Below are 27945 nucleotides of genomic sequence, written 5' to 3'. Positions count from 1 at the left end.
AACAAATGCCTCAAAATGACCCGTGAATAGGACGTTGGGCCCCTTAGCGCACCTAGGCTGCAAAAAAGTGTCACACATGTGGTACCGCCGTACTCAGGAAAAGTAGTATAATGTGTTTTGGGGTGTATTTTTACACATACCCATGCTGGGTGGGAGAAATTTCTATGTAAATGGTCAATTGTGTGTAAAACAAATCAAACAATTGTCATTTACAGAGATATTTCTCCCACTTAGCATGGGTATGTGTAAAAATACACCCCAAAACACATTATACTACTTCTCCTGAGTACGGCGGTACCACATGTGTGGCACTTTTTTACACCCTAAGTACGCTAAGGGGCCCAAAGTCCAATGAGTACCTTTAGGATTTCACAGGTCATTTTGCGACATTTGGTTTCAAGACTACTCCTCACGGTTTAGGGCCCCTAAAATGCCAGGGCAGTATAGTAACCTTACAAATGACCCCATTCTAGAAAGAAGACACCCAAAGGTATTCCGTTAGGAGTATGGTGAGTTCATAGAAGATTTTATTTTTTGTCAAAAGTTAGCGGAAAATTGATTTTTATTGTTTTTTTCACAAAGTGTCATTTTCCACTAACTTGTGACAAAAAATAAAATCCTCTATGAACTCACCATACTCCTAACGGAATACCTTGGGGTGTCTTCTTTCTAAAATGGGGTCATTTGTGGGGTTCCTATACTGAACTGGCATTTTAGGGGCCCTAAACCGTGAGGAGTAGTCTGGAAATCAAATTTCGCAAAATGACCTGTGAAATCCTAAAGGTACTCATTGGACTTTGGGCCCTTTAGCGCAGTTAGGGTGCAAAAAAGTGCCACACATGTGGTATTGCCATACTCGGGAGAAGTAGTACAATGTGTTTTGGGGTGTATTTTTACACATACCCATGCTGGGTGGGAGAAATACCTCTGTAAATGACAATCTTTTGATTTTTTTTACACACAATTGTCCATTTACAGAGTTATTTCTCCCACCCAGCATGGGTATGTGTAAAAATACACCCCAAAACACATTGTACTACTTCTCCCGAGTACGGCGATACCACATGTGTGGCACTTTTTTGCACCCTAACTGCGCTAAAGGGACCAAAGTCCAATGAGTACCTTTAGGATTTCACAGGTCATTTTGCGGAATTTGATTTCCAGACTACTCCTCACGGTTTAGGGCCCCTAAAATGCCAGGGCAGTATAGAAACCCCACAAATGACCCCATTTTAGAAAGAAGACACCTCAAGGTATTCCGTTAGGAGTATGGTGAGTTCATAGAAGATTTTATTTTTTGTCACAAGTTAGTGGAAAATGACACTTTGTGAAAAAACAATAAAAATCAATTTTCCGCTAACTTTTGACAAAAAATAAAATCTTCTATGAACTCACCATACTCCTAACGGAATACCTTGGGGTGTCTTCTTTCTAAAATGGGGTCATTTGTGGAGTTCCTATACTGCCCTGGCATTTTAGGGGCCCTAAACCGTGAGGAGTAGTCTGGAAATCAAATTCCGCAAAATGACTTGTGAAATCCTAAAGGTACTCATTGGACTTTGGGCCCTTTAGCGCAGTTAGGGTGCAAAAAAGTGCCACACATGTGGTATCGCCGTACTCGGGAGAAGTAGTACAATGTGTTTTGGGGTGTATTTTTACACATACCCATGCTGGGTGGGAGAAATAACTCTGTAAATGGACAATTGTGTGTAAAACAAATGAAAAAATTGTCATTTACAGAGATATTTCTCCCACCCAGCATGGGAATGTGTAAAAATACACCCCAAAACACATTCTACTACTTCTCTTGAGTACGGCAATACCACATGTGTGGCACTTTTTTGCAGCCTAACTGCGCTAAGGGGCCCAAAGTCCAATGAGCACCTTTAGGCTTTACAGGGGTGCTTACAAATTAGCACCCCCCAAAATGCGAGGATAGTAAACACACCCCACAAATGACCCCATTTTGGAAAGTAGACACTTCAAGGTATTCAGAGAGGGGCATGGTGAGTCCGTGGCAGATTTCATTTTTTTTTGTCGCAAGTTAGAAGAAATGGATTCTTTTTTTTTTTCTTTTTTTTTGTCACAAAGTGTCATTTTCCGCTTACTTGTGACAAAAAATAATATCTTCTATGAACTCACTATGCCTCTCAGTGAATACTTTGGGATGTCTTCTTTCCAAAATGGGGTCATTTGGGGGGTATTTATACTATCCTGGAATTCTAGCCCCTCATGAAACATGACAGGGGGTCAGAAAAGTCATAGATGCTTGAAAATGGCAAAATTCACTTTTTGCACCATAGTTTGTAAACGCTATAACTTTTACCCAAACCAATAAATATACACTGAATGGTTTTTTTTTAATCAAAAACATGTTTGTCCACATTTTTCGCGCTGCATGTATACAGAAATTTTACTTTATTTGAAAATTGTCAGCACAGAAAGTTAAAAAAATCATTTTTTTGCCAAAATTCATGTCTTTTTTGATGAATATAATAAAAAGTAAAAATCGCAGGAGCAATCAAATAGCACCAAAAGAAAGCTTTATTAGTGACAAGAAAAGGAGCCAAAATTCATTTAGGTGGTAGGTTGTATGAGCGAGCAATAAACCGTGAAAGCTGCAGTGGTCTGAATGGAAAAAAAGTGGCCGGTCCTTAAGGGGTAGAAAGACTGTGGTCCTCAAGTGGTTAACAGGTAGAATAAGAAAAAAAATGAAAAATTTCATTATTTGTCAGTTTTCGGCCATTATAGTTTTAAAATAATACATGCCTCCATAATTAAAACCCACGTATTGTATTTGCCCATATGTCACGGTTATTTCACCGTTTAAATTATGTCCCTATCACAATGTATCGCGACAATATTTTATTTGGAAATAAAAGAGCATTTTTTCCGTTTTGCATGCATCACTATTTACAAGCTTATAAAAAAAAAATAGAGAGAAATATTTCATCTTTACATAGATATTTAAAAAGTTTAGACCCTTAGGTAAATATTTTTGTGTTTTTTTTTTTTTTTGTAGTAATGTTTTTTTTTTTTTTTATTAAACATTTTATGTGGGCATTTTTGGGAGGGTGGGATATAAATAGTGTTTTATTTGGGGAAATATTTGTGTATTGTAATGTTTTTATATTTTTACTTGTAGTTTTACTTTTTGGCCACAAGATGGCAATCTCGATTTTGTTTACATGACGTCACTCTAAGCGTACAATGTACGCTTAGAGGGACAGAGCTTCAGAAAAAGCGTAGCTTCCGAGAGAAGCTGTCGCTTTTTCAGCGGAGGAGAGGAATCAGTGATCGGGCACCATAGCCTGATACATTGATTCCTGGGCTACCGAATCCGCGGCCGGGAGTGCGCGTGCACGCGCGCGATCGGCCGCGGGAGCGCGCGGATGCGCACGTGGCCTCCTGGACGTAGATACTACGTCCTGGAGGCATAAATGGTTAAGTATGTGATAACTCCAAATCATAACAGCAGAAAAAGTTTTGAAAGTTTTGAATGCAGGATTAGCATCTTTATCACTTAATACACTCAGACCAGTTGCTGTTGAAATTTGATTTTTATGGTGACGATACCGCTTTAAAGGTACCCAACCACCACTTTTTTTCCTGGTTTCTAATAGCTATAGGAGCTGCCATGTTCACCCCCCCCCCCCCCCCTTCTAGCTGCCCATTATTTATCCAAGGGAAGGTGTGAAGACAGCATATGTGACTTCTCTAAACTCTTAGGCCCCGTTCACACTTGCGGTTTTGTCAAAACCGCACCGGATGTCCGGACCGCACCGGAGCCGGACCGGACCTGATCCGTACGGTTCCTATCCGGATCCGGTCCGGATCCGGTCCGTTTGCATCCGGTTTCCGTGCGGTGTGAACACGGTTGCGGTCCGGATCCGGTTTCTTAAGGAGATACCATCCTGTAAATACCTGGGGTCTGGGAGGTCAGCAGAAGGGTCTGGGGTCATTGTTGGAGACAGGTGGACGTGTGGAGACCATCCGTGGATACAGAGACTGCAGTTGGGACCATGGATCCAGGCATTTTTTACTCGTAAACCAGGGAATTCTCTCCTTCCTGTTGTTCGCCTCCTCGTTATCAGACATCAGACATGTTGCTGCCAAAACGAGCTCCAGCATGAAATCGCTGCTGCCCCACTCTTTGAACGCTTGGCCCATGTGGTCCCCATCCAAAATGCATAGGAAGTGGGGTAGAACGTCCGGTTTTTGTAGCCAGTGTGTTGTGCGCTCTCCGGCTCTCATTGCTTTGTATTGGCCGGATGGTGCAGTCCGGCTCCGCTCCGGATACGGCTGCCGGAGGAGCCGGACCAAAAAATAGCGCATGTTGGAACGGACGCCGGAGTCCGGATCCGGTCCGGATCCGGTCCGGCTCCGGTCCGGCAGAACGGACGCATGTGAACGGACGCATAGGCTTTCATTGCTATTGCCGTGCGTCCGTTCCGTCCGTTCTGCAAGCGGTCCGGCTCCGGCACGGCGATTCCGGACGGCCACCGCTAATGTGAACCGGGCCTTAGAAGCATAGTGTCCTATCTACCCAGCCCTCTGCTGATGAAAGCTTTTGTTTGCTCTCTGATAATGTGTGCAATAAAATAATGACATCAGTCCTTATCTGCTTGAAACTTTTAAATGTAAAAAAAGAGGTAAAGTTGAAGGTTTTTTTATTAATGAGCCACATTGTTGGCATGCATATTTAAAGTTGTGATGCCCTGGGTGCTAAAAATGGTGCTTGGTTCGCTTTAAGCTGGCCACCAACAGTCCAATTTTTAGCCAAGAATCGAGTGATCGGATAAATGCAATCAGAAATAAAATGTTGTAATACATGGATTGACACCATCAATCTGCACTTCCTGTCCATCACAATCGATTAGAAAAACACCTTTTTTAGAATAATTTGCAGTTGATTTGGGATATCAACAGCGTTTATTTTCTGTCAACCTGTTTACAACTATCTGATCGCTCAAACGGTTCTTTGCTAAAAAAAAAATTGGACCATTAGGGCGTGGCCACTTTTTATATAACAGCACATAGTTTACTGCTGCTCATTGTAAATAAATAACATATTTTGGGGAAAAGAAGGAGTTTGGAAACATATACAGACTTTTGAAATAAAATACTAGCCAATCACAGCAAGCGTAATTTCTTCACTCTCTTCTAGTTTACTATGATGTTTTAATTGTGAGCAGCTGGGAGGAATGTTTCTGGCTGGATGCTGTTAGGGACACACCATATTTGATTGGGAAGTGGAAAGTCTATAGCCACTAATATGATTACAGCATCATTAGACTAGATTTACTAAGGTTTTCCAGGGCTAGAGAACATGGGGGCAGACATGCCTCATATAGCGGCTATAAAACAAAACCACCCAACTCCAACATTTCACATTTTGTTGCTTTGCAGCTTGAAATGAAGACACGTCCCAAAAACATTTCTTCCAGCTGTATTTACTCAATTTGTGAATCATATTTTCATTATATGTAATTGCCTCAATATTCCATTGTTCTGTCTGTTCTTAATCATATTTTATCCCATGCCTCATTATATACCTCATCACTCAGCATGTTTTATTAAACCTCATCTTTTGTCTCATTACACCTCGCTCCTTTACGTATCATTACATGTCACCCCATCGATCAGCGTACCTCAGTCCTCTCTGGCCTTTATCTTGCTTTACCACTTATGCATTATTATACCTCAGTGCTGTCCCTGCTTCATACCTCACCTCATGCCCACCTCGTTACTATAACACTGTCTTTTCTGCGCATCTTGTCATTGCACATCTCCCTGTCCCTCCTCACCCTCAGGGTAGGTGCACACATAACATAACATGAAAGGCTGTGTTTTATGTCATGTGCATATATTTTTTGTGTGTGTGTTTTTTGTGTGTGTTTGGTGCGTTTGTGTTAGTGATTTTTTTTTACAGCAGATGCATTTTTCAAGCGTTTTGCATGCGTTTTAGTGCGTTTGCGGTTCGCATTTACAAATTGCATATGCGTTTTGTAAGCGTTTTAATATTTTGATTTATGCAAATCACTAGGAAGACAACCGGAAGTGGAAATACATCTCAAAACAATAAAAAAAAACATGAAAAACGCATACCATTTCAATCCCATTGACTTTCATTATGTGCGTTTTTGATGCGTTTTTTCATTTTTTTTTATGCGTTTTTGCATATTATGCAAGAAAACCAGCGTTTTTGAAAATGCATATGGGTTTTTTATATGTATTTTCTCCTGCGGCCCATAGACTTCCATTAGCGACAAAAATGCAGCGTTTTCCGCAACGCTAGCGTTTCTGCTATGTGTGCACCCAGCCTCAATCTTCATTTCATTATACTTCAAGTTCCATCAAACCTCACACTTGAATACGCCTCAGTTATTTGTGCTTCATTATACCCCACCTCATGTTTTTCATCTCTCAATTCTCTCTGCGTTTCATTATACCTCACCTCATGTCTCATTATACCTCATCTCATGTCTCATTATACCTCACCTCATGTTTCATGTCTCAATCCTCTCTGTGCTTCATTATACCTTACCTCATGTCTCATTACATCTCGATCCTCTCTCTCTTTGGTTTATTATACAGTACCTCAGTCCTCCCTGTGCTTCTGTATACCTCACCTCATGTCTCATTATACCTCAGGCCTCTCTTCAGTCCTTTCTGTACTTCATTATACCTAACCTCATTATACCTCAGTCCTCTGTGCTAATATCTCATTATTTCTCAGTCCCCTCAATGTCTCGTTATACGTCACCTAATATCTCATACCTCAGTCTGTTCTCTCTGCTTCATTGTACCCCAGTCCTCACTCTGTGATTCATTATACCTCCCCTCATCACAGAGGCATAAGTAGATTTAATAGGGCCCCACTGCAAAGATGATATCACCATAGTCCAGTAACACCATCCGGGTTACATGATTGGGAGCTGGCAAATGGCAGCAGAGAGTGTTCTGCTGTGTAGCAGTGTCTGTAAGATGGAAAACATTACACATGCTCCTGCACACAGTTTCTGTAAGGGAATAGGGAGTTGTTTTTTTCTTGTTAATTGGCTGTACGTGCGGTTGGGGAGATGGAGGAGGAGGGGTCCCCAAAGCCTCAGGGCCCCCTGCAATGGCAGGGGTCGCAGGGTTGATTGTTACACCCATGCTTCATCATACCTCAGCCCTCTCTTTGCTTTACTATTCTAACCACATGCCTCATTATACCCCAGACCTCTCTCTGTGTGTTTCCTTACATCGCAGTTCTCCTTATACCTCAAGCCTCTTTCTTTCCTTTATTACACCTCAACTCATGTCTCATTATACCCCAGCCCTCTCTATTATGCATCGCATAATACCTCAGTCTGCTCTTTGGGCTTCATTATACCTCACATCCTGCCTCATTATACATCAGGCCTCTCTATGCTTCACTATACCTCACCTCATGCTTCATTATACATCAGTCCTCTCTATGCTTCATTATACCTCACCTCGTGCTTCATTATACATCAGTCCTCTCTATGCTCCATTATACCTCACCTCATGCCTCATTATACCTCAGTCTTCTCTATGCTTCATTATATCTCACCTCATGCTTCATTATACCTCACCTCATGCCTCATTATACCTCAGTCTTCTCTATGCTTCATTATATCTCACCTCATGCTTCATTATACCTCAGTTCTCTCTATACTTAATTATACCTCACCTCATGCCTCATTATACCTTAGTCCTCTCTATGCTTCATTATACCTCAGTCCTCTCTATGCTTCATTATACCTCACCTCATGTTTCATTATACCTCACCTCATGCATCATTATACCTCAGTCCTCTCTATGCTTCATTATACCTCAACCCATGCCTCACTATACCTCAGTCCTCTCTATGCCTCATTATACCTCACCTCATGACTCATTATACCTCAGTCCTCTCTAGTCCTCTCTATGCCTCATTATACCTCACATCCTGTCTCATTATACATCAGTCCTTTCTATGCTTCATTATACCTCACCTCATGCCTCATTATACCTCAGTCCTCTCTATGCTTCATTATACCTCACCTCATGCCTCATTATACCTCAGTCTGCTCTATGCCTCATTATACCTCACCTCATGCCTCATAATACCTCAGTCCTCTCTATGCTTCATTATACCTCACCTCATGCCTCATTATACCTCAGTCTGCTCTATGCCTCATTATACCTCACCTCATGCCTCATTATACCTCAGTCCTCTCTTTCCTTTATTATACCTCACCTCATGCCTCATTATACCTCAGTCCTCTCTATGCTTCATTATACCTCACCTCATTATACCTCACCTCATGCTTCATTATACCTCAGTCTTCTCTATGGTTCATTATACCTCAGCTCATGCCTCATTATACCTCAGTCTTCTCTATGCTTCATTATACCTCACCTCATGCTTCATTATACCTCAGTTCTCTCTATACTTAATTATGCCTCACCTCATGCCTCATTATACCTCAGTCCTCTCTATGCTTCATTATACCTCAGTCCTCTCTATGCTTCATTATACCTCACCTCATGCATCATTATACCTCAGTCCTCTCTATGCTTCATGATACCTCACCTCATGCTTCATTATACCTCAGTCCTCTCTATGCCTCATTATACCTCACTTCATGCCTCCTTATACCTCAGTCCTCTCTATTATTCATTATACCTCACCTCATTATACCTCAGTCCTCTCTATGCTTCATTATACCTCACCTCCTGCCTCAATATACCTTAGTCCTCTCTATGCTTCATTATACCTCAGTCCTCTCTATGCTTCATTATACCTCACCTCATGCATCATTATATCTCAGTCCTCTCTATGCCTCATTATACCTCACTTCATGCCTCCTTATCCCTCAGTCCTCTCTATTATTCATTATACCTCACCTCATTATACCTCAGTCCTCTCTATGCTTCATTATACCTCACCTCATGCCTCATTATACCTCAGTCCTCTCTATGCTTCATTATACCTCACCTCATTATACCTCACCTCATGCTTCATTATACCTCAGTCTTCTCTATGGTTCATTATACCTCAGCTCATGCCTCATTATACCTCAGTCCTCTCTATGCTTCATTATACCTCAACCCATGCCTCACTATACCTCAGTCCTCTCTATGCCTCATTATACCTCACCTCATGACTCATTATACCTCAGTCCTCTCTAGTCCTCTCTATGCCTCATTATACCTCACATCCTGTCTCATTATACATCAGTCCTTTCTATGCTTCATTATACCTCACCTCATGCCTCATTATACCTCAGTCCTCTCTATGCTTCATTATACCTCACCTCATGCCTCATTATACCTCAGTCTGCTCTATGCCTCATTATACCTCACCTCATGCCTCATAATACCTCAGTCCTCTCTATGCTTCATTATACCTCACCTCATGCCTCATTATACCTCAGTCTGCTCTATGCCTCATTATACCTCACCTCATGCCTCATTATACCTCAGTCCTCTCTTTCCTTTATTATACCTCACCTCATGCCTCATTATACCTCAGTCCTCTCTATGCTTCATTATACCTCACCTCATTATACCTCACCTCATGCTTCATTATACCTCAGTCTTCTCTATGGTTCATTATACCTCAGCTCATGCCTCATTATACCTCAGTCTTCTCTATGCTTCATTATACCTCACCTCATGCTTCATTATACCTCAGTTCTCTCTATACTTAATTATGCCTCACCTCATGCCTCATTATACCTCAGTCCTCTCTATGCTTCATTATACCTCAGTCCTCTCTATGCTTCATTATACCTCACCTCATGCATCATTATACCTCAGTCCTCTCTATGCTTCATGATACCTCACCTCATGCTTCATTATACCTCAGTCCTCTCTATGCCTCATTATACCTCACTTCATGCCTCCTTATACCTCAGTCCTCTCTATTATTCATTATACCTCACCTCATTATACCTCAGTCCTCTCTATGCTTCATTATACCTCACCTCCTGCCTCAATATACCTTAGTCCTCTCTATGCTTCATTATACCTCAGTCCTCTCTATGCTTCATTATACCTCACCTCATGCATCATTATATCTCAGTCCTCTCTATGCCTCATTATACCTCACTTCATGCCTCCTTATCCCTCAGTCCTCTCTATTATTCATTATACCTCACCTCATTATACCTCAGTCCTCTCTATGCTTCATTATACCTCACCTCATGCCTCATTATACCTCAGTCCTCTCTATGCTTCATTATACCTCACCTCATTATACCTCACCTCATGCTTCATTATACCTCAGTCTTCTCTATGGTTCATTATACCTCAGCTCATGCCTCATTATACCTCAGTCTTCTCTATGCTTCATTATACCTCACCTCATGCTTCATTATACCTCAGTTCTCTCTATACTTAATTATACCTCACCTCATGCCTCATTATACCTCAGTCCTCTCTATGCTTCATTATACCTCAGTCCTCTCTATGCTTCATGATACCTCACCTCATGCTTCATTATACCTCAGTCCTCTCTATGCCTCATTATACCTCACTTCATGCCTCCTTATACCTCAGTCCTCTCTATTATTTATTATACCTCACCTCATTATACCTCAGTCCTCTCTATGCTTCATTATACCTCACCTCATGCCTCATTATACCTCAGTCCTCTCTATGCTTCATTATACCTCACCTCATGCTTCATTATACCTTAGTCTTCTCTATGCTTCATTATACCTCAGCTCATGCCTCATTATACCTCAGTTCTCTCTATACTTAATTATACCTCACCCCATGCCTCATTATACCTCAGTCCTCTCTATGCTTCATTATACCTCAGTCCTCTCTATGATTCATTATATCTCACCTCATGCATCATTATACCTCAGTCCTCTCTATGCTTCATGATACCTCACCTCATGCTTCATTATACCTCAGTCCTCTCTATGCCTCATTATACCTCACTTCATGCCTCCTTATACCTCAGTCCTCTCTATTATTCATTATACCTCACCTCATTATACCTCAGTCCTCTCTATGCTTCATTATACCTCACCTCCTGCCTCAATATACCTCAGTCCTCTCTATGCTTCATTATACCTCAGTCCTCTCTATGCTTCATTATACCTCACCTCATGCATCATTATACCTCAGTCCTCTCTATGCTTCATGATACCTCACCTCATGCTTCATTATACCTCAGTCCTCTCTATGCCTCATTATACCTCACTTCATGCCTCCTTATACCTCAGTCCTATCTATTATTCATTATACCTCACCTCATTATACCTCAGTCCTCTCTATGCCTCATTATACCTCACTTCATGCCTCCTTATACCTCAGTCCTCTCTATTATTCATTATACCTCGCCTCATTATACCTCAGTCCTCTCTATGCCTCATTATACCTCACTTCATGCCTCCTTATACCTCAGTCCTCTCTATCATTCATTATACCTCACCTCATTATACCTCAGTCCTCTCTATGCTTCATTATACCTCACCTCCTGCCTCAATATACCTCAGTCCTCTCTGTGCTTCATTATACCTCACCTCATTATACCTCACCTCATGCCTTCTTATACCTCAGTCCTCTCTATGCTTCATTATACCTCACCTCATGCTTCATTATACCTCAGTCCTCTCTATGCCTAATTATACCTCACTTCATGCCTCCTTATACCTCAGTCCTCTCTATGCTGGGTTACACCTCACCTAATGCCTCTTTCAGGGAACACACAATCTAATTTATAATCTGGATAATACATTTGTGTATTTATAGAAGCTTATTTTACATTTTCTTGGGAATGCCCCCTCATGTATGAGGCTTCCAAACGTCCTGCCCTACGTAGCAGACCTGAGCACAGAAGTGACCAGTGAGGTGACAGCAAGCTGTCAGTGTTGTCACCGTGCAGAGAGTGGGCGGGCAGCGAGCCTAGCGTAACCTGTTGTACAGTGTGACTTGTACTGCCATATAAGGCAGGGGGCGGGGCTGCCGGATCAGACGGCATTTAGCTACATAAAACTCCAGGCACTCTGCAGCGCTCGGATGAGAGCTTTGGGTGCTGCTGGAGCTGCGAGCAAAGGCTGGACATAGCGCCGTCACACGCTGTACAAGGGAGCAGCCAGCCTTCTGGCTCTATTATACAGGCTGCCTGGCGGGAAGGAACACGCAGTTCTGGAGTAATAACAGGGATAGCCAGAGAAGCTGGAGCATCCTTCATCCTCCTGTGCTGTCTGATTGCATCCAGCAGCGCCTATGTGCATGGTGCCCAAGATGAGGGTAAGATGCCAGCTGGGGACAGTCCGGGGTCTTGGGTGTGGGGCTCTTTGGACGTCTTATCTGATTTCATCATGTGATATTCTATCATGCTGGAGGGAGAGCTGCTTCCTTCAATATTTCCTGTACTTTATATTTACACGTTTTTGGCATATCAGAGTAGAATAGAGCTAGCAGTTGTCCATGGTTTCCAGACCACTCTGAGAAATACTTACCTAGGGAATGTTTCATTTTGGAAATGACCACGTTCTGTGTCTCTTCAAAACAGTACCAGGCTATCTTAAGTTGCCTATCAATGGTACCAATTTTTCATCAGATGTGATCTTTTGACAAGATTTTTACGATCAAATGTAATTGGAAAGGTAATGATTAATTGGTTTTCCCCATTTTCTCTTTTCCGATTCGATAGTAAAAACCAACATTTGTATCGATTCAATTTTCTGTTCCAATGGACCATAGAATTATTTTACATCGATTTTCGACTTACTGTCCAGGATTCTGTACAGTTCTATCATACAAATTGCATCGAAAGATTGCATCTGATGAAAAAATTGTACCGTTAATGGGCACCTTATTAGGTTTAAGGTGCCCATTAATTATACAATCTTACCAATTATATTTGTAATATGAGAGACCACCGTCCTAAACCATTCATTCAAAGTATATGTATGCCCTGAGTTTACACTTACAATCAAGAGTGCATCATTACTGGGCACCTGTAGGAAGCCCATACTTGCATTGTTTTTGTTTGTTGATTGGAATTTGTTATGATTTGTATATTTTCCCTGAAGTTTTGCAGTGCAGGGCTGTCCTCAGGAAGAATGTTGCTGTTTTTTCCTTTACATAAGAAGGCTGCCTTGTTGCCTGGACCTGATTTCAGTTTGGAGTTGAAGGTTATTTTGTGTGCTGTATTTTTAGTAACAGTGAGCGGGCTGTATCACAGGACTAGTTGTTATGCTGTTACATCACACATTTTGTCATTCTGCTACCCTGCTCTGTTATTTGCTGCCATCTAATTACAATGCAGAACCACTAATGTAATAATCACATTGCTATAGCAAACCTAGGTTTGTGTGCTGCCCATAGTATCACAGATGGTGTTTCTATAGAGGGCTGTGGAGCATATAGCAGACCAGAACCTGCCCACTTCATTTGGGGACACCCAGGGAAATCCCTGATGTTGTGTTGTGCAGATTGGCCATACTGTAATGCTGAATATACTTACTGTTCAGGGACATTGCTCTCTACTGTGCAGGGGAATACTGATTACTTAGCCTGCTAATAACAAAGATGGAGTTTCTGCATAGGTTGCGTATTGTAAAATACTCCAGACACTTAACACATATAAAAAACTTGGGATATTCCTTGTGTTGATCTAAGTTGCTGTTCAGTAATTAAATGACAACTGAGATGAGAGGTTTATGGAGGCTGCCGTATTTATTTCCTGTTAAACAATACCAGTTGCCTGGCAGTCCTGCTGGTCTATTTGGCAGCAGTAGAGTGTGAATCACATCAGAAATAAGCATGCACCTAATCTTGTCAGATCTTACAATGTCAGAAACACCTGATCTGCTGCATGCTTGTTCAGGGTCCATGGCTAAAAGCATTAGAGGCAGAGGACAAGCAATGTAGCCAGGCAACTGGTATTGCTTAACAGGAAATAATTAAGGCAGCCTCCATATAGGTCTCACTTCAGTTGCCCTTTAAAATATTTAGGGAAACAACCAAAACTGTATTGTGGTACACTCTACAGAGGGTTGTTTGTTTATTATACTATTGCAGTTTCGATGCTGACGACAGTCCCTCTTGTACCTGGGAAATCCCTGGCACTGCTGTTATTATTGCTCTGGTGGTGTGTAGTAGTGATGGATTAGTAGTGCTGTATAATTGGTAGATGTATATCTCTGTGGAAACTTAGCTGTACATTGTATTTTCCATAGAGCTTCATGTATAGCGGGCACAGAGCAGATACTGCTCTGCCTCTGGGAAATCCATAGTGCAGGTTCTATGCTGTGGCTGATTAGTCTCACAGTGGCGCTCTGCACATGGCAGACACACAGTACACATCCCTATGGAAATAGTAGTGTTGCTGTAAGTGACACAGATGACTTTTCTCAGAGGTAGCAGGTCAGGCATGATTCTGGATGTGGGAATTCCCAGGTGTTGAGCTGTGGCAGGTTAGCCTCTCAGACAAATGTGTACAGCAGACACTCATTCCCCTGTGGGGAGGTCTTGTAGCTGTGCAGGGCTATCTTCATGTCCCATAAAGTAGATCTGACACTGCTGGGTATTAAGCTTCTGGTTGTGGATCTGGGAAATCCTTGGTGCTGTTTTGCTGTGGCAGATTAGCCTCCAGCAGGGCAGAGCACATGGCAGACACAGTCCCCATGGAAGGTGTTTTTGTTGTACAGTTGATGATGTAAGGCGCAGGTGCAGGCTCTTTGCTTTGTTTTTCAGCTGGTAAACAACTCAGGAATTTCCCCAATCCTCCCCTGCACGGCTGGCAGTTAAATGCTTGTTTTTCAGTGTGCTTCTTGTTGTAGACAATACTAATAACTGTGTGCAACAGAGACTTGTAGGACACATGTCTCATCAATTCCAGCAGTTTCCTTTGACTTTCCCAGAGAGGTCTGCCTCACAGCTGGGAATGCCTGAGACTATGCTAGGCATTTGGTTCAGATGAAAGTTGGTACAGTAAGCTGTAATCATCGTGTGGGTCAGCGTTTCATTGCCTGTGATATAATTGTAGATCTGCACAAGTCTGTTAGTAATACCATAAAGCGAGCCAATGACTGTGTAGATGGTTCATATTATACAATAAAGAAAACAATCTTCTCTTCTCCTTGTGTGTTAGATAATAGCACATGGAATCTGATTGTTGTCATCGTAAGGACTCAGACATGCAATGACAATTGCTGCTGGTAATTTTCACAGTAGATCATACAAGGATCACAAAGGAAAGTTTAAAGGACACCTGAAATGCGAGGGATTTGGAAGCTGCCATATTTATTTCCTTTTAAACAATGCCAGTTGCCTGGCAGTTCTGCTACTTTTACATGGATCAGTAGTGTCTCAATCACACACCTGAAACAAGCATGTGGCAATGCCAGTCAGTCTTTAGTCAGAGCACCTGATCTGCATGCTTGTTCAGGGCCTGTGGCTCAAGGTATTAGGGGCAGAGGGTCATCAGGACAGCCAGGAAATATGCACTGTTTAAAAGGAAATAAATATGCCAGCCCCCTTATGTCTCTCACTTAAGGTGTCCTTTGAAAAATATTCAATATTATTGTTTAGTATTTATACAGCACCAACATCTTCTGCAGCGCTGTACAAAGTATGTATTTGTGCCACTAACTGTTCCTCAAAGGAGCTCACAAGCTAATCCCTACCATAGTCACATGTCTATGTATGTATCCTGTGGTGTGTATCTTAGTCTAGGGCCAATTTAGGGTGAAGCCAATTAGCTTATCTGTATGTTTTGGGGACGTGGGAGGAAACCCAAGTACCCAGAGGAAACCCACACAGACAAAGGAAGAACGTACAAACTGTTTCCTAGCTGGGATCCGAACCAGGAACCCAGCACTGCAAGGCGAGACTGCTAATCACTATGCCACCCGTGCTGCTGTTTTTCTGTAACTATGATAGACAAATCGTATTTGCACATCCAACCATGCTTTGGCCAGCCTTAAGGTGGCCACACACGATACAATAAAATGATCCAATTTTACAGTAATTCGATAAAAACGATCGTATGGCTCAACACACACCATACAATCTTGGTTGTACAGATTTACCAAATCTATGTAGTATAAGGGCCAACAGATTGAAAATACCTTGAATGATTGATTGGATAAGCTCTTATACTACATGAAAGTGGTAAGATTGAACAACCAAGATTGTATGGTGTGTGTTGAGCCTTTCTCTCGAAAAAATTGAAAGCTTTTTTTTCATTCGACTGAAAAATCCGATCGGATTTCCAGTTTTTTTCGATTTAAATCGATCCGGAATGCCAGATATTTCTCTTCAATTTCTACCAAAGATTGTATGGTATGTGTTGGATTGTTAATTTATTGATATACACACCCTAGCAATTTCCTCTGAGTTCCCAATCATTTTTATCACAATTGAGGAAAAAATTGAACATAGGTATGTGGTACATTGGTCATATTTTTGAAATGTTACAATCAGTCAGAAAAATTGATTGCAATTCTTAAATTGAACAGATATTTAAAAAATTGTATGGTGTGTGGCCACCTTAACAGGTAGATTTTAATTTTATTATGCAGTCAAGTATAATGCAGTCCATACACTTATTGATTTTCCCACTCGATTCCTGGCAGATTCAAATCTGTTGGAAATCTTTAGTACAGCAGGCCTCATTAACCTTAAACTTACTTTGAGTGATGATTTTCCTTGTAAATGTGCTGAAAGGTTATTTTTATAAATTAGGTGATAAATGAGTCATTTATGAGAAGTTCTATGAATAGAGCTCATTGGGTGGCAAGCTAAACATGTTCTGTAATATGAACAGTAGAAAGGGTCCAATTGTTCTAATGGTCGGATAGTGGCTGCATAATGTACTGGTTAAGGGCTCTGTCTCTGACACAGGAGACCAAGGTTCAAATTTTGCCTCTTCCTCTTCAGCCAGTGCCTATTCAGTAAGGAGACATTGGGCAAGACTCTATCACTGCTAGTGGCCGCAGCTCTGGCACTTTGAGTCTGCCAAGAGAGAAGCTTGATATAAAGGTTCTGTGTCTTGTTGCTAGGAAAGAACTAACAGGGTTGTGGTGGGAATCTAAACAGTAACAACAATGAAATGGTGACAGGGTCATGACATCCAAGTCACATTGATGGTTGAGGGTTATTCTGTGTTTTCTGATCCTACAGAAGAGCTACTGTAGCATAGACTTCAGAAAAATGCACTGATGGCCATGAGAGAGAGACGGGACATCATAACTTGCTACTTATGCTACCCCTAACCACCAACAGAAGTGCTTATAGTATGCAATTTATCATAACTACCAGACCATGGATCAATGTAAGAGGATGGGCTGATCTGATGAATCAATTTATCTTAAAGCTCCAGATCACAGTCCAATAGAGATTCTCCAGATCACAGTCCAATAGAGCATATGTATGATCCATAGAGACCCCACTGGCAACTTACAGATCTTGAAGGGTCTGCTTCTAATATCGTGTTTCTAGATGCCACAGGATGCCTTCAGAGATATTGTGGAGTCTTTGATGGCTCAGAACTGTTTTGACAGTACATGCGGCATGTGCATGATGTTAGGCAGGTGACTAATGTTTTAGCTAGCCAGTGTATATTGTGTGTTTCCTCCATCGTCATGCTGTACAAGGATTGGATGGCAGGGAACAGCAGTTAACGTAGCCTCACAATCTATTCATTGTGCTCAGCATTGTAATGGCTGTACTCTGTATTTATCCTGAGGGTGTTAAAAAGGTTTTCTTGCAAGCAGAATAGTTGTAGATGTTATCCCTCCCTGGCATCCAGGGCCAGCTCTGAAGTCATTTTACTAGGCTTTTATGTGACCGATTCTAAGCAAAAGGTAGTATATGCTGTATGAATACATATTTTCTCCTCTCTTTTTATCATTGAAGTTTTTCTCAGTAAATACAGATCAAAAATCAACAAGTAGATTAAAGAGGCTATGTAATGACCGTTGAATGCAGTAAATTATTAACTTTTACAGTAATTTTCTTGGTTTCAGCATCAGAAACACTATATCTATATATTGCTATATATTAAATGTAGCCCTGTCCACCCAGTGATGTTTAGCCTAGGCTGGTTAGCTATGTGTAATTCCCCCCCCCCCCCCCCCCAGAGCATTTTGGGGGATCGGGTATCAGGTATATTTTGTACTGGCTTTGAAACTCTCAGTAACCAAATATTTCACAGAATTTCACCTGACTGGGCTAAAGATGTCACCGTCAGTGATACATTTCAAAATGTAAATCAGGGTGAGGAATGATTTTTCAATGGGCAAACATTGACTAAATAATTTATAAACCAATATTGTAAAATAAATAAATAAATAAATAAAAACAATTTGTATTAAGTTATTTTCACGACAGTTTCTCTTTAAATACATTGTTTACATGGGATGTGCCAGTTTGTTACCTCCAGACGTCCTGCGCTGGCTTCATGCCCTGTTACACTGTAGAGCCTCAGTCCCTGTCACAGTGATATGTGGTGACAGCTATGCATTGATGCGTGCATCCACGGTAGCCGCACAGCACATGCTTACACAACTTGGGGGGAAAAGGATTTTTTCAGACATGACTGGTGATAACATTAATCTGTGTTGCCCTAGCTGCAGTGGGAGATATCTACAAAACACAGGCTGGAATGCTGTTAAAACTATTTGTTATTACAAATCAGTATATTTGTGTTTCAGTTTTCCCAGCAAGCTCATGGTGAACCAGAACTCATAGGGGTGTGTAAGGGGCTGAAAGAGATCAGAAAGCCTCCTTACTAAAAAGCTATGGCAAAACAGAAGGCAAACTTCTGGTTTATTTGTGTTTACAATTTTGCTGCTTCTAAAGAAATCTTTAACTAACAGTCATGAATAATTGTTTATCTCAATTCTTTTTATAGTAAACACTGAGTGAACCTTTATAACAATAATATTGGTAAGGCAATAAAAAGCACTGCCAAATCATTATTCCGCTTAGAGGTTTTTTGTTGTATGGAAGCAAAGGTTTTGCTATGGCTGTAAGGTTTGGATAGGCTCCTGCTGGCCTTTTATGTCACCATGTAATAAGCAGCTGCTTGAGCATGATCTGTGTATTACCATGGAGAGTCTGCTGGGGGGTTAGTTTGCAGCCAGTGGATTTGGTTATTTTAGGTGGTCTTTTCCCACCCAGCATTTAAGTGCTGACCTTTGTTCCTTTCACTTGTTTTGCTTTAGAAAGGATTACATTCAATCTCATTGCTTTTAAATGAAATTGGCTTCTTCAGAAAATGCTTTGATGTGTGTTTTGAGGGGAGGGGGTTTTCACCCAATGCCCACATTTACAAGAAGGGGTAATTAGCCATACAGTTAGCCCACCATGTCTGTATGTCACATCCACTAAAAGGAAATCAATCAAACAGGCTAGACTCCATCTACCGTAATTCCTATCAGTTACTAGTATCCGCAGAATATAGGCAAGGTGAGTTGTGTGCATTCCTGTGAATAAAGCACTTGAATTATGGTGTGTGTTATAAGTGAGCCACAATATGTAAAGGTTAGGCCATCAAAAAATGTTAATCTGTTTGTGAATGTATGTTAATAGCTGGCTCCACCCACCAGCTTTGCACATGACTTATGCTCTTTGCTGCATGCTGTCTGCCCCGGCTAAACCCATTTCTCATGGACTCTGTGATGAAGCATGTCTGCTAGATTTATTCATGTCTGTTATTTATTATGGGAAATGCAGGAGGACTGAGGATCCCATGGCTGCAGAAAGAGAAACGGGCGTTGCTAGGATCCTAAGAGATCCAGGGCACTTTTGGCCACTCCAGCTGAAAAATGGTTGTGGCCATGCACCAGAATGGGGGTGTGGTCATGCGTTGAGCCATATTTACATGAGTTTAACAGCAGTCTAAGTAGGCCTGCCTAGTAAAATGTTAGATGAAGCCCTCCTCTCCATTGAAGCCAGCACTAATTCAGTAGGAGACCTTTGGCAAGTCTCCCTTACACTGCTACTGCCAATAGAGCGCGCCCTAGTGGCTGCTGCTCTGCTCTGGCGCTTTGAGTCCGCAAGGAGAAAAGCGCAATATAAATGTTATTTGTCTTGTCTAATACATCCATCAAAATTCGGGGAGCATGCATCGTTGTGTGTCTCCACACTGTTCCTCTCCCGACCGACCCCCTCCCCTTGCCAGCAGAGTAGCACAATGGGAGGAACTACTCATCTCCTCCATTTGCTTTCCAAGTCTGGAGACATCCTCTGTAGCTGGCAATTCTCCCCCTAGCATCCAAGAATCAGATGCTAGGAGCTCTAGCATCTGATTCATTCTCAGACAGCCCAGAAAAGAAGATGTCTACAGAATACGGAGACCAAGTGGCCGGAGGTGAGTATTGCCACCCCCTGCCTGGGGGATATCCAGGGCACCCCAGAATAGACCCGGGGCACGTGCCACTGATCTTTGGGACTAGCAATGCCCCTGCAGAGAAATAAGACGTCAAAGTAGGAAGAGACTGGCCAAACTTTGTTGGGCGTATTATTGTCATCCTCTAGAGCTGTAAGAAGCCAGCGTGTAATTCAGGATTTTAAGAAGATAAAATTGTACTCAGCAGTACATTTCGCATCTATAGAAATTGCTGCTAAAGTGCAGTCTGGTGTTTTCACTCAGCAAGTATACAATGTAGCGTTACTGGTTAGGAGTAGGTAGACATATTTGGCAAGGTTAGGGTTGAAGCCCAACTAAATTCAAAATTAATATGGCCAATTCTGAAACCAGTCATGCTGATTAGAGTAGATCATGATAATTCCTTTGGATCTGAGCCCATGGGTACTCTCAGTGGGCCATAGCAGTGTTAGGGAGCTAAGATTTGAACCCAGGTCTCCTCTGTCAGAGACAGAGCCCTTGACCATTACACTATCCAGCCATGGTGATTACATGAATTCAAGTTTACAAGGAAATATACACTGACATCTATTGTTTTTCCTACTTTTGGTGTCACATTGTTACACTTGATTGAAGCTTACAGTGTAGAGAAGGGTGGTGGAAACACTAGGTAGAGGAACAGCGGATGCAGCAGGTTCTTTGACAGCTGTTTTAAAGGTAGACAGAGGTGTATGATGATTGAATGATTATGACAAATTATATGATTATTTCAATAGGTTTGTCTGAAGGGTATGCTGATGGTTTAAACACTCAAATCATGATGGACCTGGTGTGGAAAAGAGTCTCAGGAGAGTATATGTTGAGGTCACTTGAGTGAAGCTTAGAAGAGTTTCACATGCAGAGGGAGGAAAAAGGTTCAGATTTCTGGAAAGCAGGCAGGACGTTTGTGCAGAGGACAGGTGGAATGCTTTGAAACTGATAGAAGTTTGGAGTGGATCATTGGTATCCATCATAAGGATTGACAGAGAGGGGCAGCATCAGAGCAGTGTCAGGAGGTGTGAAAATAATGAGTAGCTGGACAGAAGCCAGTTTGTTTCTAGGCAGGTCACAGAGGAAGAGATTGCAATTGTCAAGGTGGGCTATTCCTAAGAAAACCATATGTGCTTTAACATAATCTTATGTTAAGTATGCACAGATTACACTACATTTTTTGAGATGGAGGCAACAGGAGATGGCTAATCAGTTAATTTAAGGCTTTAATGATAGTGCAGCATCAGGTAAGACAACCAGGCACCAGGCTTAGTGGGTTGAGGATACTGAGGTATAGTCTATATTTATAGTAATAACAAGTTTGTGGGGTAAGATGAAGGCCAAGCATTGGCCTTCATCTTACCCCATTCTGGGTTGAATGGAATGGGCTACACATTTATGTTATGCAGCAGAGATGGGTGTAGGCTGATGTTAGGTTAGACAGCGGTAGGGCTGGGGGTGTCAAGGATGCCTATTACTAGCATATGGGGGGCACCATAAGCATACCCAAACAGAGGACACATTAGGAGCTAGTCTGTCCAATCCAAGTTGAAACAAGATGTGTTTAGGAACCAGTGACATTGACAGCGATAAACTCCAGTTAATGCCATCTGCAGCTTCTGAAGGGTCATGGATACCTGGCTTCTGGGGTTTTACCAGCCCTGGCACAATTATTAAAACCCCACTAATTTTAATTGACACTGAACCCTTGTCTAGTTCACTCAAACCACAAAGTTGGAGAAGACACCACAAGTGAATTCTTATGGAGCTTAACTAAAATCCAACTTTGATTTTATGGTTTATCTAAAGCAGTTAAAAATGTATTTTATTTTTAGTAAAATGAAAATTTAGTAAAATGAACAAGGTTATGCCACACCACTAATAAGCATTTCCATTTCCTCACTGACAAACCGCTGTGGACTAGTGATGTGACCACATAGTTGTGACCATCAGTGTTCCTGTTACACTCAGTGGATGGGATGGTGTAACAGCACCAGAAGAAAGTGTTCTTCCTTCTACCAAAAGCATCATTGGGTGGCCTTGTGTTAGGGCCGTGTCACTCGCTGCAGCACAAAGTGAACATTTGTTTAGTGGCAATGAGTCTTCTGCTAATCCCACCTGGCGCCTGCAGGCTGTCATCACTGCTCTGATACACTGAGGGCTGTGATGTGAGAGCATGGATCCCTCTGATATTAAAACAAATAACTCCAACATACCATGAAAGCCTGGAACAGAGATGATTCCCTTGCATTATGTTTGCCTTTCTACCATGTGGTTATCATTGACAGGGTTAATTGACAACATGCTATAGAACCTAAAACATTTGGTTTCTTTTAATATATAGATCTTTCTTCATTAACACTGGAACCATGATGCCAGTAGAGAAGAGAGTTGTCAGTTATGTTAAAAGCAAGCCCTCATTCCGTATTGCTTATTGTGTACATACAACATGCTGCTTCCACTTGAAAGTTGTGTATTTATTAAAAGCCAACTCCTGAGTATGTCCATGTTTTGAATGTCTTCTGTCTGTCTGTCTAATGCTGGATCCACACGGTGTGTTCGCGCACTCGATTTCCCGCTCGATTCCCGTCGATTTGTTTATTTCCAACATGCCTGATTTGGATTTCGATGGATCGTTAGGTCAATTCGGCATACTTTGCATGCAAATCGACCTAACGATCCATCGAAATCCAAATCGGACATGTTGGAAATAAACGAATCGACGGGAATCGAGCGGGAAATCGGGTGCGCGAACGCACCGTGTGGATCCAGCATAAGATCTGGACTTGCAATGATTTTAGATCTCTAGGTAATCTTTACAGCCCACTTCATCCTAGTCCTCATGGCTGGGGAGGAGGGACACTATGTCACACAGGACTAATATATTCAGAGTACATTAAACAAGACACGTTGCTAACTATGCTTCAGTGAAGCTCACCATAGTCTAATGTCTTAACTATAGGCTGAGGCCAATTTTGGTGGAGCCAGTTATTCTACCAGTGTGTTTACAGAATGTTGGAGGAAATTGGACTACCAGAAGGTAACCTAACGAGACACTGCGGAAACATACAGGCATCATGCAGATGTGGTCCAGGCTGAGATTAAAACCTGACACCATAGCACTGAAAGGAAAAATTGCTAGTAATTCCCATCCACATAGACTTTGACACCTGGAGCTTTGCTAGTTTCTGTTAACAGATTGAGATCGCACAATGGTTCCTACTGTAATATGGGCATGCTGGGAAAAGTAGTCTGGCTTTGATATTTCTTTCTACATTTGGTGTCCCATGGACATACCTGATTGACCTGCCCTCAATTTAGGGCTCAGTTAGAACTTAACTTTGTTGGTCCTGTCCATGGATTCCCAGAGATGGGGAAGAAACAGTCGTCAAATGCAAGCCTAGGATAATAACAAAGTTGTTTGTTGTTGTTTTTTTGTTTTTTTTAATCATACAGGACATGGCCAGGAGTGGGATCTGTGTATTTTGAGCAGAGTGGGGCTTTAAACATCCATAGTATGATTTGTGCTGCAGAGTGACAGTTGTCCATGTCCTGCAGTGGCCAGCAGCTCATGTTATGCTGGGCATACACGGGCCGATGCGCTCTTATCAATCGAGCCGCTGATGGCTCGATTGATAATTTCAGACAGGTCCGATGACCCGCCGGATCGCTACCCCGCTTGATCCCTGCGGGCGGACAATAGCGGGGAATCGAGCGGAAAATAAGGAGCGCCCGCGGGGACAAGTGGGAAGCGATCCGGCCGCCTGCGGGGACGCATCGGGAGTCGATCCGGCGGCTAATCGAGCTGCCGGGTCGACTCGTGTTTGCCCAGCATAAGACCCACAAACGCATTCCTTTAGGAGACAGATAAGATACAGCTTCTCTATCCTACACCATAATGAGTGTACAGAACAGCTTGCTTGGTATAGAGTCCACAGCTGCGTAGGCAGATACCATTTTCCTGTTCCTGAAAAACGAAAAAAGAACTAGTTGGCTTTATAAATCTGTATTTCTATTTTTTACTAATACAAACATTTGTACAGTATAGTGATTTTCTCCTGTTGGAGCCACTAAAGGAGCACTCAAGGGGCCTCTCTGCAGTGTTAGGAAGTCTTGCCCAAGGACATCTTACTGAATAAATCCTGGCCCTGTCAGGTTTCGATCCCTTTTATTTCCATGCATGCCCTTAAATGATTTATTTCTGAAGTATGTGGATAAATTAGTGGTCCTAAGACTGTGATGTTTGTGCAGTCACCTGCCAGAGTATCCACCCCCTTACCCCATTATTTTTAACTTTAGTGAAAAAATACTATCTGTATAGGAAATTGTGCATTGTGCATGTGTTGCTGAAGGATATATTAATATAGAGTGTATAACTGGTTCCGTTGCTGACTGGTAGAACCAGAACGATTCTGCCACGAAACTGACCCTTCAGAATACTTGCAGCATGCTGTGTGTTTATTAGAAGTACCTTTGTATTAAGCTAAGTCTTGCATAATCCTAACTCATGATGTAACAATTCAGATGAGTGTCAGGAATCCACAGAGTTCATTCCAGGTATGTGTCACACTGAGTGCAGTACTGACTGTAGTGCTGTCTTCTGTAATATATTCCAATGTTGTGTTTAGGCCTGGAGAGTCATGTTCTGTCCACAGTACTTGTCCTTCAGTCTCTGAAATTCTTTCTGCTGAAGTCTTTATTACTTTACAAATGAAACTGTGTACTTCTCTACTGGAATACGGGTCAGGGCTTTACAGATCCCTTTGATATAGGTAGCTATTTTTTTTTACATTTACAGCTGTTTGATAGAGCTGTAGCCACCAATGTAAGTACATACAGTATGTTTTGTCTATACTGAATGACTGCCGACTTAGGGCTGGTGCACACCGGAGCGGTTCTGAAGCATTTTTTAAAAAACTTGCAGGGGGAAAACTGCTTGGCTAATGAAAGTGAATGGGATGGTGCACACTAGAGCGGGTCGTTTTTTCCACGAACGCAAACTCGGGGGCTGCAGCATTTTTTAGATTTCTGAGGCGTTTCTGCCTCAATGTTAAAGTATAGGAAAGTGGAAAACTGCTCTGAAAAACGCTAGATCAGAGCAGTTTTCCAGGCATTTTGTTACAGAAGCTGTTCAGTAACAGCTTTACTATTACAATATTTGAAATGTGCCACACAAAAACGCTCCAAAAAACGCTGAAATCTGCTTCAAAAACCTCTAGCGTTTTGCAGATCTGCACCAGACCTCTACTGTACTGCATCTGCCACCAGCATGAAGTATAAGACAAGAATTCTACATTCTACTCCCTCAGATTGCTACTCAGCATTCAAAGGACATGGTCTGAAAAGCATTGACTTTAGTGATGCCGAAATAGGGACTGTGAGTATATGGAGCAGTCAATACTACTGTATTTATTGTATGGATACAAATGCTATAAGATGGTTCCTTATCCTTGTATGATGCACAGCTAAGAGGGTGTAACTTTACATACCCCTCTGTCATTGGGTTCACTTCTCCAGAAAGTGTTCTCTTCCTTAGTCAAATGAGTTATCTACCCCTGAGGAATGCCTTCTCCCTCTAAAGAATCCATCCTCTTACGCTGAGGAATGTGTTCTTTTCCTCTGAAGAATGTGTTCTCTTGCTCTGAAGAATGCATTCTCTTCCTCTGAAAAATACATTCTCTTCCCCTGAAGAATGTGTTCTCTCCCCTGAAGAATGTGTTCTCTCCCCTGAAGAATGTGTTCTCTCCCCTGAAGAATGTGTTCTCTTCCTCTGAAGAATGTGTTCTCTTCCTCTGAAGAATGTGTTCTCTTCCTCTGAAGAATGTGTTCTCTTCCTCTGAAGAATGTGTTCCCTTCCTCTAAAGAATGTGTTCTCTTCTTCTGAAGAATGTGTTCTTTTTCCTCTGATGAATGTGTTCTCTTTTGCTGAGGAATGTATTCTCTTCTGCTGAGGAATGTATTCTCTTCCTCCGAAGAATGCATTCTCTTCCACTGAAGAATTAATTTTCTTCCTCTGAAGAATGAGTTTTCCTCCTCTGAAGAATGCATTCTCTTCCTCTAAAGAATCTTTTCTCTTACTCTGAGGAATGGGTTGTCTTCCATTAAAGAATGTATTCTCTCCTGCTGAAGAATGCGTTCGAATGCGTTCGCTTTCTCTGAAGAATGCTTCACTTCCTCTAAATAATCAGTTCTCTTCCTCTGAGGAATGTATTCTCTTCCTCTGAAGAAGTTGTTCTCTTCCTCTGAAGAATGGGTTCTCTTCCTATGAAAAATGCAAGTTTTTGTCATAATTGTACTACACACTGTCTCTACTGGCATTAGAGAAAATACAATTAAAATACCTGTGGGAATGACTATAGTTATGGCTACTGTGGTTCGTTTGGGCGTCTTCACATTTATCTAATGATGTTGGAAGGGTGTCAAGACCAGGCTAAAAACCACACACAAGGCTTTTGTCCTTTTGTTATCAATAATAACTAACAGACCTTAAAATGTACCAGTAACAATATATTGAGTCATTTAGAGACCTGTGGTAATACTCCTTAAAATCCAACTAATCGTTCTCAACAACCTAGTGATATTGCAAGAATCGTAATAGTAGACCATTGAAATTGTCTGCTTTGTGATGTGACAAGTGCAGTACTAGTTGCTGCATACCGAACTTCTTGCCAGAAAATTGCTATAAACATGTATCAGTGTTGCACAAATGTTTTTCAACTTACTGTTATGAAAAATCACCATTTAATTTTAATTTGCAGCCAGCTATTGGTTTCCAAATTCCACTATAAGCACAAAGCGGACTTATTTCCTAATTTGGAATCTTTGCTCTGTAATCCACTACAGATAGCCAAGGTGCTACCTCACCTGCATGAGAAATCACAAAGCAAGAGGATCTGTCCGTTATTTTCTACACCTGTCCCCCAAGATGGTTAATAGTTGTCTAAAAGGAACACAAAAGCCCTTTACAGCTCAGTAATGCCTTGTTACAGTCAATAAGTCATTGGTTAGTTGTGTACACACCATAGCGTTATTTTAGTAGTAGTTATAAACAGGCTTACCTGTATATATTAACATACAGAAAAGTTAAAGCTGAAAATAGTGCATGAAATATAATTTGCAGGGAGAGTCTTATTTTGTGCCAGCAGTGTTGCATAACTTGTACAATCTTGTGCTTTGCATTGTGTGTCTGCATTGTTAAGCAGAACAGGATAATCTGTCTGAGTCATGTAATAAGGCAGCCTTTGTATGGGACACTCCGTATGGGCACCGGGAGGTGAACGGTGTGTTCTGTGCTGGACAATAAATATAGCTATGAACAGTACAGGCACAAAAAGTACTCCTGATTTTAAAGCTCACTTTAATGGAAATAACTTAATAGCCACACATGCCCAGAGACAAGCTGTACCGCCTGGCTACATTGCTCTGCCAGTTCTAACCCTCCAATTAGAGGTTACAAGTTGGCTGCAAAGGTGCTACTTATGCAGTGTCTGGGGTAATCTGCTTGTAGACAACATTTGATAATATGTAAGCAGTGTTATGTCACACAGGCAGCCCAAGAGGAGGAGCTGCTCCCACAGACA

General features: G+C 41.7%; 1 protein-coding gene across 3 annotated transcripts in view; it reads left to right on the top strand.

The window, feature by feature from the left end:
- RASGEF1A (RasGEF domain family member 1A) overlaps positions 1 to 27945 on the top strand; it is a 588936-nt gene that overhangs the window by 519290 nt on the left and 41701 nt on the right. Inside the window, exon 1 of one of the 3 annotated variants that reach the window (XM_068255489.1) lies at positions 12031 to 12261. The exons of 1 other annotated variant lie outside the window; for it this stretch is intronic. In XM_068255489.1, coding sequence (XP_068111590.1) covers positions 12238 to 12261 — 24 coding nt within the window. In that variant the 5' untranslated portion in view covers positions 12031 to 12237. Of the gene's footprint in view, positions 1 to 12030; positions 12262 to 24595; positions 24923 to 27945 lie in introns of those variants that run through there. One more of the 3 variants, XM_068255488.1, reaches the window with a different exon arrangement.

This window comes from Hyperolius riggenbachi, chromosome 10, assembly GCF_040937935.1.
Source record: "Hyperolius riggenbachi isolate aHypRig1 chromosome 10, aHypRig1.pri, whole genome shotgun sequence".
NCBI lineage: Eukaryota > Metazoa > Chordata > Amphibia > Anura > Hyperoliidae > Hyperolius > Hyperolius riggenbachi.
This window is presented reverse-complemented; position numbering and strand designations above follow the sequence as displayed.